This window comes from Orbicella faveolata, unplaced genomic scaffold (genome assembly GCF_042242905.1).
Source record: "Orbicella faveolata isolate gen_17 unplaced genomic scaffold, um_ofav_v1 contig_13, whole genome shotgun sequence".
In the NCBI taxonomy this organism is placed as follows: Eukaryota; Metazoa; Cnidaria; class Anthozoa; order Scleractinia; family Merulinidae; genus Orbicella; species Orbicella faveolata.
In genome coordinates, this window is record NW_028301540.1 from 8,290,001 (window position 1) to 8,305,150 (window position 15,150).

General features: G+C 39.2%; 1 protein-coding gene and 1 long non-coding RNA gene across 5 annotated transcripts; one reads left to right on the forward strand and one right to left on the reverse strand.

Annotated features, from left to right (window-relative positions):
* Positions 1 to 2,568: 2,568 nt before the first annotated feature.
* On the forward strand, positions 2,569 to 8,134 carry LOC149114848 (uncharacterized). 2 transcript variants are annotated; one of them, XR_016206199.1, is made up of 4 exons: positions 2,569 to 3,275; positions 4,541 to 4,857; positions 5,139 to 5,185; positions 5,619 to 8,134. It is a non-coding gene; the product is annotated as an uncharacterized LOC149114848 (long non-coding RNA). The 2 variants fall into 2 exon arrangements; XR_016206198.1 differs by having other exon boundaries at positions 2,569 to 4,857.
* On the reverse strand, positions 7,586 to 14,599 carry LOC149114849 (uncharacterized). Of its 3 annotated transcripts, XM_089285756.1 has the most exons (3): positions 12,567 to 14,599; positions 10,969 to 11,179; positions 7,586 to 8,059 (listed from the first exon to the last, which is right to left on the reverse strand). In XM_089285756.1, the coding sequence occupies exons 1-3, from the start codon at positions 12,623 to 12,625 to the stop codon at positions 8,051 to 8,053; spliced, it is 279 nt and encodes a 92-aa protein (XP_089141882.1). In that variant the 5' UTR covers positions 12,626 to 14,599; the 3' UTR covers positions 7,586 to 8,050. The 3 variants fall into 3 exon arrangements, 2 of the variants coding, with proteins under 2 accessions (XP_089141882.1, XP_089141881.1); XR_016206197.1 differs by lacking the exon at positions 10,969 to 11,179; XM_089285755.1 differs by having other exon boundaries at positions 7,586 to 11,179.
* Between the last annotated feature and the right edge of the window lie 551 nt (positions 14,600 to 15,150).

Genomic DNA, 15,150 nt, shown 5'->3' on the forward strand with positions numbered 1-15,150 from the left:
CGGCGTTTTTAAATTCCTCCGGTTTGAAGAGCGTTTTCGAAAAGCTCCGTTTTCATGACAGATTATTATGGACGGTAGGCCTAACCTTAGAAATAAGGCTGCATTTTCAAATCCCTCCGGAGTAGAGTGAACGGGACCCTCCGCCTGGACAAACATAGACAAACTTTTTTAACGCCCTTGATTAAGCAGAGCCTAAAACAAGCATAAGAGGAATTGCGCGGAAGACGAACTGTCTGCTTTCCATTTAAGTCAATATTCGCTGCTTTCTTCTATATTTAGTACTTTTTAGAACCATCACGTTTTAGCCTTCTATAATTGTTGTTTTCTTGGGCTTGGAGTATCGTTATGACCGGTAATCTATAGTTTTAACAACCAATGAACTAACACATTTTAAGAGGCCCTCTTTCTTGATGATGACAGCTGAGCATAATATGCGCATTTGGGTGGTTTGAGCTGGTTGGGCCACATGACACAGTTGTGTGGTTTGAGCCGGTTGGGTCATATGAGGCAGTTGTGTGGTTTGAGTCGGTTGAGCCAAATGACACAGTTGTGTGATTTGAGCCAGTTGGGCCAAATGAGGCAGTTGTGTGGTTTGAGTCGGTTAGGCCAAATGACACGGTTGTGTGATTTTAGCCAGTTGGGCCAAATGAGACAGTTGTGTGGTTTGACCGGTTGGGTCTAATTAGACAGTTGTGTGGTTTGAGTCAGTTGGGCCAAATGAGACAGTTGTGTGTTTTGAGCCGGTTGCGTCTAATGGGACAGTTGTGTGGTTTGAGTCAGTTGGGTCAAATGAGACAGTTGTGTGGTTTGTTTTTGTAAAAAAGTGGTACGGTTCCGCTGTGACCGCAGCAACGGAAACACGAGTAAACGTCACCAAACCGCCGGCGGAAACGCGCGCGTGTTAACCGTCGTGTTTCCCCAGCGGTTTCACATATTTCTACCATGTTTCCGTTTACGGATTCTTGATACCTCATCCTGGGAATTTTCAGAAATGTAGAGAGGGGCTTTCGGTTTCCGCACTGTTTTCGGCTTTTTAATTTTATTTAGTTAATAAACACATGTTAACACGTTGCTTACTTCCCGTCAGCACTACACCGGAGAAATGTGAAAACGCAGCTTTAGTCCCTCGGTTAGGCCTACCGTCCACACTAGTCCGTCACGAAAACGGAGCTTTTTCGAAAATGCTCTTCAAATTGGAGGAATTTAAGAACGAGCTGACATTTTAAGAGCCACTCTCCCTAACCACCGCGTGAGGGGCGGCACAAGGTCGGAAAAATGGACCCCTTGATATTTCGTCCAGAGAAAACCTATGGTATGCAAAGAATTGTGATATAAGTCTTAGCTTCTAGAGTTGTTACTTTTTTGAGAAAATTACGAAAAACCGTCGATAGCCCGTGAAGCCGAAAAATCACAGAAATGAGTTCAAATTTATGCTTTGATGATATTCTAGACTTACAATTGTAATTCCGAATTCCTGGAGAGCAAGCGAAGAGAACCGAAATTTCTAGATCATGACTTTGAAAATCAAAAATTCCATACCGTTTTCAAACATCTCAAAACATACTCGGTATTATGTAGAATTCTTTCAAAATTCAATTCTAGCAAGTACAAGAGCTGTTTTTGAAAGTGATATAATTTTTTTCTTGGCAAAAGTTATTTCTGAGGCGAGCGGCCCCATGCAAGTTGACCCAATTTGACCTTTCGAAGAGATTTTGTTTAATCAGAAAATGTAAACAATTCGACTAGCCTTAGCTCGCTTTCTGAGCAAACCATTGAAAACCTCAGCCTTTTCCCATTAAAACTATCCAGTAAACCTGAGATAATACTTCGATGACAGCTTACTTTCCAAATGGGTGTTTGAAGGCAAATAATTTTGATGTTCTTCGCTAATTTTCCTGTGTCTTGCTGCCTTGCTCAGCCACCGGCCTTTTCATACGGCTACGGCAATTTCTGAGTGTCACCTTTCTCTGGCTTGTGCAATATTTTTGCAAGACCTGGATTCATGTCTTGGATCTAAAGCATCCTCTGGGTATCTATTAAGTTTTGTATTGAATATTTCTAATGAAAAGAGGCAAGAAGTGAAGGAACTAATTGAACTGAAAAATAGACCCAGATCGATGTCACGCAATTTTTACATCTAAGTGATCACCTGCCGCAAATACATCTGCGTGGCTATTTTTGTCTTGCTCTTACTCATTTCTTCATTTTTTCCTTACTAGTGTACAATGTTTTCGTTTTGGTTTTTTGTAACTTTTTTATTTGTAATCACGAGCCTATTTTGAAGGAGAGTTCTTTGTATGCAATACTTTGAATCGGTGTATATACACGCAACACATTTACTTTTGCCATTTCCTAGTGACTGTACAACAAGCTAGAAATCCTATCCAGTAGTATCTTAGCAGGTCCATTGCTAATGATTTCCTAAAGCTAGATTAAAGGGAACAGTAATATATATCTGAAAAAGGGCTAGTTACTGGCCGCAAAGCGAGTTTTTGTAATTTGTATTAATTGTATTTACCAATTTGCCCATGGCAGGTGAACACGCAAATAGGTCCCCTTCGTATGACGCGCCATCTGTAGCAAAATTACTTTTCGACATATTACGACATATTACGACTCATATTACGACACATTACGACTCATCATGTGTCGAAAAGACATGAAACAGGTCGAAATAGGTCGAAATAGGTCGAAATAAGTAATGTGATATCATCATGTCATGTAATTCTATCTCGAAATAAGTTGGTTGTCATGGCTATACCATGTGATGCGAAGCTCGTAATGACTCATACCATGTAACGTGAAGCCGGTAGTGACGTTCGAACCCTTGGTTACCGCCTGTTGTTAAGGACGGAAACTGTTCTCCTACACGAAGCCTATTTACCCCAGTTCCTCTCGGCTCGATACAGTTCCGCCATATTTTGATCGTTTCGCTCTTTGCCCGATCGTCTTCTCGTGGAAGTGACCATTCAAGCTCACAGTTCGCTCGATAGGATTATTGCCGCTATATATTTACATTTGGTTCTTTTGATTTATTGCTTTATTTATTTAGTGTTATCTCGTTGTTGTCTTCTGCAGTTCCTCAATCTGTTCCTCTCACGTGCTTGATCGCTGCTGCCCTCAATCATTCTCTGTTCGATCCATCTTTCTTGTCTGTCTTTTCGCTCATTTTTGTTCGTAATTTTTAAGTCTTAACTGTCCGATAGAATCATGTCTGGATATTCTCCTGAATTGTTTGTGGAAAATGTGGACCAGGAGTTTCTCTGCAGTATCTGGTGAGTGAATGTTATTCCTGCATATTTTCCAGCAATTTAAGAGTTCTCTGCCAACCCTGGAACGGTTTCAAAGACGTTAGCATCCTTTGACAGGCCTAGTCTTACTTGTAGAGACCTCTTTCGCTTGGGCGGATTGTTGTCCTATTACAGACCACGTGATATTCCCGAGAGATTTGTTCTTTTATCCATCTAAAAATTATTTGTTCATATACACGCAGCTATTTGGAAAATTTGAAGGAAGAATTCTCAAGAGTATCATCACATGGTCTGAAATGGGGCAACAAACCGCCCAGTCAACTGTACTTGTCCACACCTGAATTCTAGTTATCCTTCTATCCCAACCCATACTGTTGGGTTGTCTAATCCTAACCCTAACCCCGATCCGCAAAGTGCTCTTTTGCGTGTACAATTAACTCTTGAAATTGATCACATGATAAGTTGTTGTGCCAGTTTGCAAAGCGGATGCTTTGGCAACTCAGGTGTTTTACTTAATTATACCATCCACTGTCACAAAAATCATTTGCAACCTTAGTAGTGCCAAAAATTATATGATTCATGCTCACTTTCTTAATAGAAATCTTGAGCTCATTATCTAACTGTTTATTAGAAATAAATATTAGCATGAGGTGGCACAAGCAAAGAGAATTTTCATTTTGAACATCAAAGTAAGCAACAGAGCTATCAATAAGGGCTGTACCCCTTAGCACCGGTTACGGCTGGACATGTTGGATGGGTCCTTGATGTTACGGTTGAACTTTGCTGTTGTAGGTTTAATTCCTCCATAAAGTAACAAATTTGTGACAGGTGTGGAGATCAAGGCTACACTTGAATGAAAACTTAATGACAGCCGTGAGCAAGTTGTTTTCTTTTTTTAAGTCTTGGTACTTTCTAAATGAAATAGAAAACAACATGTTCTCCGTGATTCCATTGATTTATAGAACCACTCATGAAAATTTTGAAGAACTTGAAAAACATTAGAAACACTCGGCTAATGGCTCCTGTTCCAACAGCATTTCAATTTCTCCCAAAAGTTCACTCATGCTTCCATAACTTGATAGAAAAATTGTACGTGCTTAATTTGTATTGGTTAATTTTATAGTGGTGATAAAATAGTGTATGACTCAGCAATTTTAAGGTTCTTAAATTGAGTCATTGTTTAATTAATTATCATTTCTTTGTTACTTTCATTCATTTTAAGAACAAAGTTAATACTTAATGTGGTTTTATAGTGATCTCTTGTCATGAGTTGATTTTGTTTTGGACAGGTTCTTTCCTTTACCAGAAACTTGGCTGGTTTGGTAAGGCAAAATTTTCAGGGTATTCCAATTTCAGCTCAGGGACAATCAAATGAATCAGCTGTCCCAGCTTTAAGCACTGGGAACAACCCAAAGGGGCAGGTTTACAATTTCAATGTGGTGTTATTGGATCCCAGTGATGATTCAATTCCCAGGGGTACTGTCAGGCAAGATCTTCTTAACACTGGCAGGATTGTCCAGATATCTTTGGGTAGGGGAACACAAGAAGCAGGAGCACTGAGAGCCCTGAATGGTGCCTTCCCTTTCCTCAGAGGAGCAACCACAAAGTAAGTCTAAAATCCAAAGCAGTTTCTTAAATTTTAATCACTACCAGCAAGGTGTCTTCATTTCACCATTTTATTTTGCTCAAACTTAATTCAAATTGACATCGAATTCTCTAACAAGATACATATACATATATATTTATATATATTAATGTAAATTGCTTTCAAAATGACTTTTGAAAGCAGAAAATCATACACCCATTCTACACTATAATAAACAAATCCACCACCAACAAAGAGGCTGAGATCGGATGAATTGACTCGTGTCATCGTTATTTTGCCAGATGGAGAAAGGCACCAGTTGGATATTTCACGGGAAAGTCCATTGAAGGTGGGTAATGTGAATACTCTGAAGAAATGCAGATTTCGATGCCTTTCATTTACCATTAATATTATAACCCAGATGTATGCACAAGACCACATAATTTGTTGTTTCTAATGTAGCCTGCATCACTTGGTTTGTTGTTGCTCCTTCAACTGAACTTTTTAAGATTTCCATTATAAAAGAAGTAATCAGGAAATATCAACTTGACATCAATGTACAGCAGATGTCTCTCTCAGGTGTTTGCAACTCCAGGAGATGGCTGAAATTTAAGCTGTGTCTAATCTCTTCTGGGAAATCAAAGAATATTATCAGTGTGATTGGGTGGGCACAATCCATTGTCTACTAAAATAATATATTTGTTGTTATGTAAAGCAATTTGGTGAGATACTACTTCTAAGGGCCTCTTACCTCATCTGCTTGTATTTTAAATTAAACACAGGAGTTGTACCAACAAGTCAGAAATTTGCTACCTGAAGGCTCAACAACCATCTCCCTAACCTATCAAGTTGACGGAAACATCTGGAGACTAGTTCCTGACCATGAAACCATGTCTGTGGCACAGTTTCAAATCGAGCCAAATTGTGTCCTGAGGTCCAGTTATGGGGAAGACTTGAATGAAACTGATCCCTGAAATGACCATTTTCATTTGAGTCAAGAACCTAGCTCAATGAAGGAAATGCCTGACTTGTTTCTTCAGAGAATGGATATGTGGGAAATGCTGACTCCTGAAATTCACTTGCGAGTGTTTCCAGTTGAGACTTGCAGCACACACTATCTTTAGCCAATTTAAAATGCTGACTCCTGAATCAGTTGAGAACTGCAGCATTCATTGAAATTACAAGGTTTTTCATTGATTTTGGCATATTTAAAACATGCTTTGGCGTGATTTATCAACCAGGCAAACTCAACAGACTTTTTAAACTTTTCTGCACCAAGCAAATGGAAAATTTATCCACTTAAGTTTTAAGAGATTGGTACCACTGAGTTTTTGATTTCATGCATTTATAACACTACTTAAATGAAAGTCAAGATCAGCATTCTTTCAATGAGCAACGATTTGAAGCATATTTCCGTTTTATACAAACTAACTGATCTACTCATAGTTTACACCTGTAAATCACGCCAGAGCATAAATGTGCCATTATTGACCTTTTTACAATCTTTTTATGCCTGGCAACAATGAGTCAAGTTGGTTACTTGATGATACCCCCTGAGACTTGGAATGCTACTCCGTATCTATTGTGAAACATTTGGTCACACTACACACAGTTGAGTAGAGTAAGAGAATTCCAGTGTACATCTGACCAAAGAAAGCAGGATAATACCCTCTTAGAAATGAGGGGGGGACCAGGAAACCATTGCCATTATAATGGGTCTGTATTTGTTTTGTATAAGTATATAATTGGCATTGTTTGTCTAACTCCACAAAATATACTAACTGCCTTAGCCTTAGGTATGATTAGCAGCCTTATGGTCCCTTCCACACTACACAAGAGAAATTTGAAAACACATGCAACTTTTAAGTTAGGCCTACTGTCCAAAATATAATCTGTCAGGGAAATGGAACTTTTCTGAAATGCTCTGCTCTACAAACTGGAGGAATTTGAAAATGCCAGTATGAATGAAAAAGTTTGAAAATGAAGCTTTTCCAAGGTGATGATATCACAAAAACCGTGTGATTTCTCTGCACAAGTTTACCTCAAACACAAGCAATCTCAAATTTCTCTGGTGTAGTGTGAAGGTCACAGTTTGTATTGAAAAGTATTCAAAATTAAAAACGGAAAAACATTGAAAAATATCATACTCTTCCAATAGTTAGGGTATAGCCCAAACTACAGCTTAATTTGCAGCTAGCTTTTGATGTGTGGCTTATATAGACTACATACGAAAACATGCCAGGATACTTTTCTGTGAAAATTATCTGTTCTGAGGAGCGCACACAGGTTTTTGAGAGGACCAATGTGCTCTTTGAGGAGCAGATGATGTCCATGGACAAATAGATGCGAATATTTTCCTGCCAAATGAAGGCTGTTGTGTTTATTGTCTATTGAATATTTTTCGCAACACGCTAAGCTTTGAAAATTGGGGAACATCACCTCAGTTTTATCTGGTGTATAATCAGTCACTTGACACATTTACACCAACTGCATGCTAGCTAAAATATCTGATGGATTATAATGCCAGATATTAACTTGTCCTCAAGTGTGTAAGAGGGAAAAGTTGTTAATGTAAATGGTAAGGGAGGTTAAAGTCTCGTGTAGGATGGGTGTATGATTTTCTGCTTTCAAAAGATAGAGCTGTCCAAAATTGTTTTGCTGTTCTCTTTTGATATAAATTCACCAAATATTGCCTGCTTAATGACATTTTGCAGGGCACAGAAAAGAAACTGAATACAGGCAGCAGAAGTACGATTGTCATTGAAAGTTTAATGTTAGGTCTGATTCGATGAATGTTGATTGAAATAATTGTTATAAAAATCCTTATTTTTCTTGGTAAGCACAGACAAAAGATAAAACATAAAGGTAACTTAGACTAGTAGATTTACACTAAAACAATTAGATTATTTGCTCTTGATTTCTATGTGTGATAGTTGACGAGGGCGCAGCACGCGATAAAAAACTCTAGCTCATAACCTAATTGCTTAAAGTAGTTGGTAGGCCTTAGCCTTTTGTCCAGGAGAAAAGCATCTGGTTGTCAAAATAAGGTTTGGATAACAAGATGTTTGTACATGTCAGTTGCCAAAAGGAATGAAATCAAGCAAAACTCGCTATTCCAAGACCCATCCTGTCCATTTTAATATCTTTTAGTGTTGAACAGTCGGATTTCCTCTTGTTCAGCTACACTCCCGCTGAAGTAACATTCCAGTATCACTCAGATCACCTATAGCAAGAAAGTATATTATTTTTTAACAGTGAGTTGACATTCGAAGACAATAAAGTCTGACCTGACGAGAAATTTTCATGTTGGTCATGTTTTTAGTGGAAGGGAGCACAGAGGCAGTTAATGGAAACACTATCGGGGTGGCAAAAGTAAAGTGATAGGGGGTGGCACAAGGAAAGTGATAATTTAAAAAGGGTAAGGGGAAGCTGTGAAAAGCCTGCATGAGAATATATGTAGACCCAAACATAACCCTGCCCCATTTAGTTGCACAGCAAGCTTTCCAAAAAATCAGTTGGAGACAAGTAAAAGGCACACTGTGGCAGACACCATATACTCATTACAAATTGACTCTAGGGTCAAGGTGTTCATTCGAGCTTATTGCCAATACAGTGCCATTGTGAAATCAGTTGTTAAAAATAGCTATTATGGGATTCTCAGGGGGCTAATAAGTAGGTATTTGCCTCCTAAGCATCTGATAATAGCTATTTGAATCAAAATCAAAATGGCTGCCGTATTGACAAAAAGGTCCCCTTTGAACAATATCATATGCTCATTTCGGAAAGCATTTGGCCCACAATTTTTTCCAAAGGAAACAAGTAATCCAAATAAGGAACTCTATTATTATCAGCAAAAGATACTGGTAATTACAAATTAATTTTCTGCAACAAAATAGTCTATGATCTAACACGATAGACTATTCAAATGATAGAATATGGAACAAGTTGAATAATTCACTTTATGTGCACATACCCTGAATTTCCTTTAAGAAGTTGCTTAAAGTATGAAAATAACTCAAATATCTCAAGCCACAATTTAAAGTTATCTCTTGTGATATACTGTCAGTAGTTATATTACCTGTATGTTGGTCGTGCAACAGAAAAATGTTGACATATTTTGTCCCTATCAAGCTTCACTGGCAGGGGAGCATGTGCTCGTGCACTCTAATTGAGGCGACAAACTCAGTGAAATAAACTTAACAAACATACTGCAATACTGAAAACGAAATTTTTGATATATAGCGGCAATAATCCTATCGAGCGAACTGTGAGCTTGAATGGTCACTTCCACGAGAAGACGATCGGGCAAAGAGCGAAACGATCAAAATGTGGCGGAATTGTATCGAGCCGAGAGGAACTGGGGTAAATAGGCTTCGTGTAGGAGAACAGTTTCCGTCCTTAACAACAGGCGGTAACCAAGGGTTCGAACGTCACTACCGGCTTCACGTTACATGGTATGAGTCATTACGAGCTTCGCATTACATGGTATAGCCATGACAACCAACTTATTTCGAGATAGAATTACATGACATGATGATATCACATTACTTATTTCGACCTATTTCGACCTATTTCGACCTGTTTCATGTCTTTTCGACACATGATGGGTCGTAATGTGTCGTAATATGAGTCGTAACATGTAATATGTCGAAAAGTAATTTTGCTACAGATGGCGCGTCATACTCGTGCACTCTAATTGAGGCGACAAATTCAGTGAAATAAACTTAACAAACATACTGCAATACTGAAAACGAAATTTTGTTTAGTACAGAAAGAAGTGAAAAAATCCTCAAGGGAAAAGTCAGGAAATTTTAACTGAATAAAGGGAAAAATAACAACATGAAGAAAATTCACGGGAAATTTAAAAATGTCAACAGACCTGATTTAATCGTCTGGAAGAAACATTTGGTGTCACCGTGAATTTCATGATATTTTTACATAACAAATAAAAATTTGATGAAAACTAGCCAGTCTCTGTTACAGTCATCAGAGTAAAAAAGGGCTGTAATTTGAAGTCAGAAACAGCCACTAAAACTGACATTTCATATTTGGTCATGGAAAATTTCATTATGATCAGAGAAGGGTAAGGGAATTTTGAAAAGTGATGTCCATAGCAACCATGTAACTAAGATAACTAGCAAACCAGCACTTGTCCTGTAGATGTTACCCTTTCTTTTACTTGCAAGCATGTAATATTATTATTGAAAATGAGGAAAAATAAGACAACACCAGTTCAGGTTATTACTGTGTCATGAAATATGATATTTCTTTAACACTTGAAGCAATCTGTCCTTGCATTTGAAAAAAAGGAAGTGATGACTCACTGTTCCAACAATAATTATGCCAGTTCACGAACTCCAGACAAACAAATATCCTTGCACTAAAACATGACTGACAGAAACAAGGTATGATCAATAGCACAAGTGAAACTTGTCAAAAAAGCTGCCATCCTCAACTGAAATGACACTTGTCTGTAAATTTCAGGAGTCAGCTTTTACCACATACTCCTTGTCTGAGGATAGTGTATGCTGCAACAGTCTCTACTAAAATTCCATGCACATGAAATTTAGGAGCCAGCATTTGCCCACATATCCATATTCTTGCTGATCTGAATCCAGCTTGATTTCATGGTTAAATTGTAGAACCAACATAAAGCAGTAGAAATTGCCTGACTTGAAAATAAACATTAATTCCCTGGTTTCCATCCTCCTCCTCTGGATGAAATGATTCTTGTAGCACCATAATGACATGCTCTGGAACATATAGTGAAATTGGAGCCACCTCCACTCCTGATAATTCATTCTCCTGAGGTAGTGGTGCATCGGGGTCATCCCCATACATGACTAAATCATCTGGCAGGCTATCATCCATAATACCTCTTACACCAGAGTAATTGGAAGAATGATGTTGCAGAATACCAGAAATCCATAACTGATGTGGGGAAAGGCTATGCTCAGTAGAGAGTCCATGATTATTAAATGTCTCAATAAACTGTGCTAGTGCATTATTGATCCTTGGGGTGTAAACATAATGTAAGGCAAAGAGATCAATATCATTATTGCGACTAAGTAAACCAATTTGCTCCATATGTAAAAATATGTTTTTAAAAATATATAAAATGCAGTGAACCACCTCACGCCATAATCTTTCAATCCTTGTGTTGTGAACACTCGGCCCGGTGATGAAACTTCCACGACCTTCACCCCTGTATTGAATCATTAGGTCACCAACTGCGATGTTTTCTCCTCCGTCATCTGCTCTGACTCTAGAAGGCAATCCCCAGGTATTGATTGATTCTTGAAACAAGGCAAGCACAGTTGCTGCCCTGTTGTTGTTACTGCACCTGAGATAAACAATCAACCGAGAGTAACTGTCAATGCAACCATGGATGACAAATCGCCAGTGACGCAATTTCAGGTTGCTGTCAATGTGCCAGAGAAAATTGGGATGTGGCACTCTGTAAGGCCTACGTGGTATTTGCTGTGCCCAGCGACAAGCTCTACCAATTGGATCAAGGGTGATCAGGGCATCATGCACCCGCCATCTCTGGACGCAGATCCCACGTCTTCGTAGTGCACCTTGCATGTATCTTTCCCCACAACGAGGCATTGAAACAAGCTCCTCTTGCACAATTTGCTGCAATTCTACTTGCTGGATTGGGGAATACGTTAAAAATGAAGGAGGTATGTCTAGATCAATGGCCCGCCTACGTATGGTCCATCTAGACACACCAAGAATGTTAGCAATGCTGGTCCACGAAAAGTAACAGGAACGTAAAAGCAGGATCTGTTCTCTAGAAATTTCATAAGAAGGACGGCCTACAGCGCCTGTATACCTAACGGGGGCACGGTAGGAGCTGGGAGTGAAAACAGGTAGCGCCCTAAATAAATCCTTGATTAAGCTGAGCTCTCTGGATAGTTGTCTTAGGTTGTTGACATCATTTTGTGAAAACTCAGGGGATCTTTCAACAAAGGCAATGACCTGATGTATGTGACGCATTGCACCTCCCAGTCTAAGGAGCAAAAACTCTGCGTTCTCCACATCCAAAGGAGAATCGTGGCACCTATTTAATTCCTGCAGAAGGGACAAAATGGATGCCACAAAACGCTGCAGTTGCCTGTTGGCATCTTGCGTAAACACAATGCATAGGAAAGTAACAAACAAAAACATGAACAGGAGTTAAAATGACAGAAATATTCCCTCCCTCTGTTGGCATCTTGCCTAAACAAAATGCATAGGAAAGTAACAAACAAAAACATGAACAGGAGTTAAAATGGCAGAAATATTCCCTCCCTCTGTTGGCATCTTGCCTAAACAAAATGCATAGGAAAGTAACAAACAAAAACATGAACAGGAGTTAAAATGGCAGAAATATTCCCTCCCTCTGTTGGCATCTTGCCTAAACAAAATGCATAGGAAAGTAACAAACAAAAACATGAACAGGAGTTAAAATGACAGAAATATTCCCTCCGACCCCAGGCTAGATTTTAGATGTCATTTCCGCACTTAATTTTCATTAACTATCACCATTAGAATAAATATAGGGATAAAATAGAAACCAATTATTGTCAGCACATCCCAATTTAAGCTTCAATTTATATTTAAAGTCCACATACGACTTTTTAAAATAATGTGTGTGAAAGAAGAAACTCAACATTAAAGCAAGGCAAATAGACGGAATTGTAAAAATAAAGATATCTTAATAAGGATCTACATTAAAATTATCTCACCTTTCCACATAAACCACAGAAATCAGAAACAAAACCACGAAGATCTTCGTAGGAGTCATTGCACCACAACACTTTAAAAGTGCAAGATGTGTTGGTGACCCTCGGTGCGACAAGAAAAAGGAGATTAAAACGATATGGATAAGAAAAGCGACTTCTTTTGCCGAGATAAATCTTCGAAACACCTAAAGACGACGATCAAAATATGGCGGAACTGTATCGAGCCCAGAGAAACTGGGGTAAATAGGCTTCGTGTAGGAGAACAGTTTCCGTCCTTAACAACAGGCGGTAACCAAGGGTTCGAACGTCACTACCGGCTTCACGTTACATGGTATGAGTCATTACGAGTTTCGCATTACATGGTATAGCCATGACAACCAACTTATTTCGAGATAGAATTACATGACATGATGATATCACATTACTTATTTCGACCTATTTCGACCTATTTCGACCTGTTTCATGTCTTTTCGACACATGATGAGTCGTAATATGTCGTAATATGAGTCGTAATATGTCGTAATACGTCGAAAAGTAATTTTGCTACAGATGGCGCGTCATACCCTTCGTGGCGCATCTAACTTTTTAGGAATTATGTTCAACAAGATACCTTTTGATGCAGAAGTAGACGCACGTTTTTATATTCTTCTCGAAAACTATCTCTTTGGAAACTGAAAATGATTTTGTTACCGGCGACCTTTCGCTCGATAAATAGACTCCAAATTCACCCAAAATGATCCAAAGGACAATCAACAATTACATAGCTGGCAGAATTACAGATTCTTTAATCTCCTCAGTAGGATAGAACCGTAAAACTAGAAAGCAAATACATGACGAAATTCCATGAGAAACTGAACCGTTCGCGAGTACATGTGCAAGCCAAAATACAAGAAAATCTTACGACAATACAATAAATCAGAGCGAAAACGAGTTACAAATACCTTTGTCCAGCGACGAAGGGCAATGAACTGGTCTTAAATCTTAAGGAATCCAAGGAAAAAATGATCTATTTTGTCACAAACGAGCAAGATAACTTCGACTGCCTTACATCTGGCGTTAGCAAGCACACGTGTTTTTGCCGAGCGCACGCTAAGAACCTTGGGAATTTACCCGAGCGTCTTTTCGGCTTAACGTTAGTTACATGGCTCCCCAACAGTGGGAATCCACTGTTCAATACCTACAGATTTCTCACTAAAGAAAATATTCTTGTCAAATCCGGTCAGAAAGGGTCACATGACAAAGTCCTTAATAGTCCTTAATATCTTTCTTGGCACTAAGCCTCTGATTTGGCAGGCTCCTCGACGGGGAATTCCCGGTCTTGAGGTAAAATCAGCACAAACTTGTGAACTGGTCTTTCCAGGCGCTGAATTTCGTGTATTCTTCTTCCATGATTGTCGAGAAGTCGAGTTCCGATGGCTAAGACGACCTTTCGAACAAAACCATCCTCACTCGGTAGGGTCTGCTCAACTCGTGCTAACTTCCACTCGTTTCTTGGGAGATGATCATCCTTCACCACAACTATGTCACTGCGGTCGAGCTGTTATCTTTTAAACTCGCACTTTTCGATCGCTCGCCCGATAAGCGAAGCTAGCACGTGCGACGTTATTTAACAAAATTTGTTTTCCAATAAAAGTTAATAAATAATGAAGGTGTCAAAATCTCATAAGTAGGTGACGCCTTGGAGGAAATTTCGCGGGAAGCGGGTTCTTATTTCATGTGATTTGCATATTTTCTTTGTGCATTGCGCGTTCGAGTTTCATGGAGAAATCTAAAACAGAAAGAAGTCCTTGGGTAAAATCAACGAAAAAACCATGGCCAAAGGAGAGAAAAAGGAAAGGTTTTGGGGAAGAAAGGAGAAAAAGCCTCGCAGAAAGCGACAAAGGCTCTTGGTTCGGCCAAGCGCCTTTGTCGACATCGACCGATGAACACGAGCGGTCTAATTCAGCTGGTTCACTTGGTTCTTCCGTTGGAGCAAGTCGCTTAAAAATCAAAGCTTTCGATAATGCAACTTACCACGGAGGCTCATCGTCAGAATCAGACGAAACTGATGACGGAGAATTCGAAACGAGCGACACGAAATACTAGAGTATTGTCAATCTGGACGAGCTCAATCGACAGCTTGCTGGGCGAGTCACTTGCAGTTTTTGTGGAAGTGAAGGAATAAACATTGAAGAAGTTACCAGGACTGGACTTAAAATATGGCACATGCTCTTGCAAGGCGAACATCGGTAACCTAAAGCTAAACAAGAATAAGTTCTCAGTTCTCTCCAAAAGTGCATGTGTCCACGTGCAATATTGTATGTAACGTGTTCTGCGGGGGCCCTTTCCTCTCTTTGTACTCCGCTCCACACTCGCGTCCAGGTTTCTTACAAAGAAGTCACCATCATACCTAAATTTTGTCAGACATAGATTTGGAAATGTGCTTCCCTTTGACTTAAAATAATTTATAAATCAACAAAACACAACCTACCCTAAAGACCTCATTTCGGATATGAGAGCAGCCCGAATGTTCTCGCTCGATTCGATTGATTCTCCTTCAGTTGACGCATTTCGTTTCTTGACGCGGGATTTCCCCTTGCCTTTGGCA

What these genes read in the sequence shown, in the direction of transcription:
- LOC149114849 (XM_089285755.1), bottom strand. Translation starts at nt 12,625, where the DNA reads ATGACTCCTACGAAGATCTTCGTGGTTTTGTTTCTGATTTCTGTGGTT. An exon ending in TCTGTGGTTTATGTGGAAAG is followed by an intron (nt 11,180 to 12,566) that starts GTGAGATAATTT and finishes TGTTTATCTCAG; the next exon opens with GTGCAGTAACAACAACAGGG.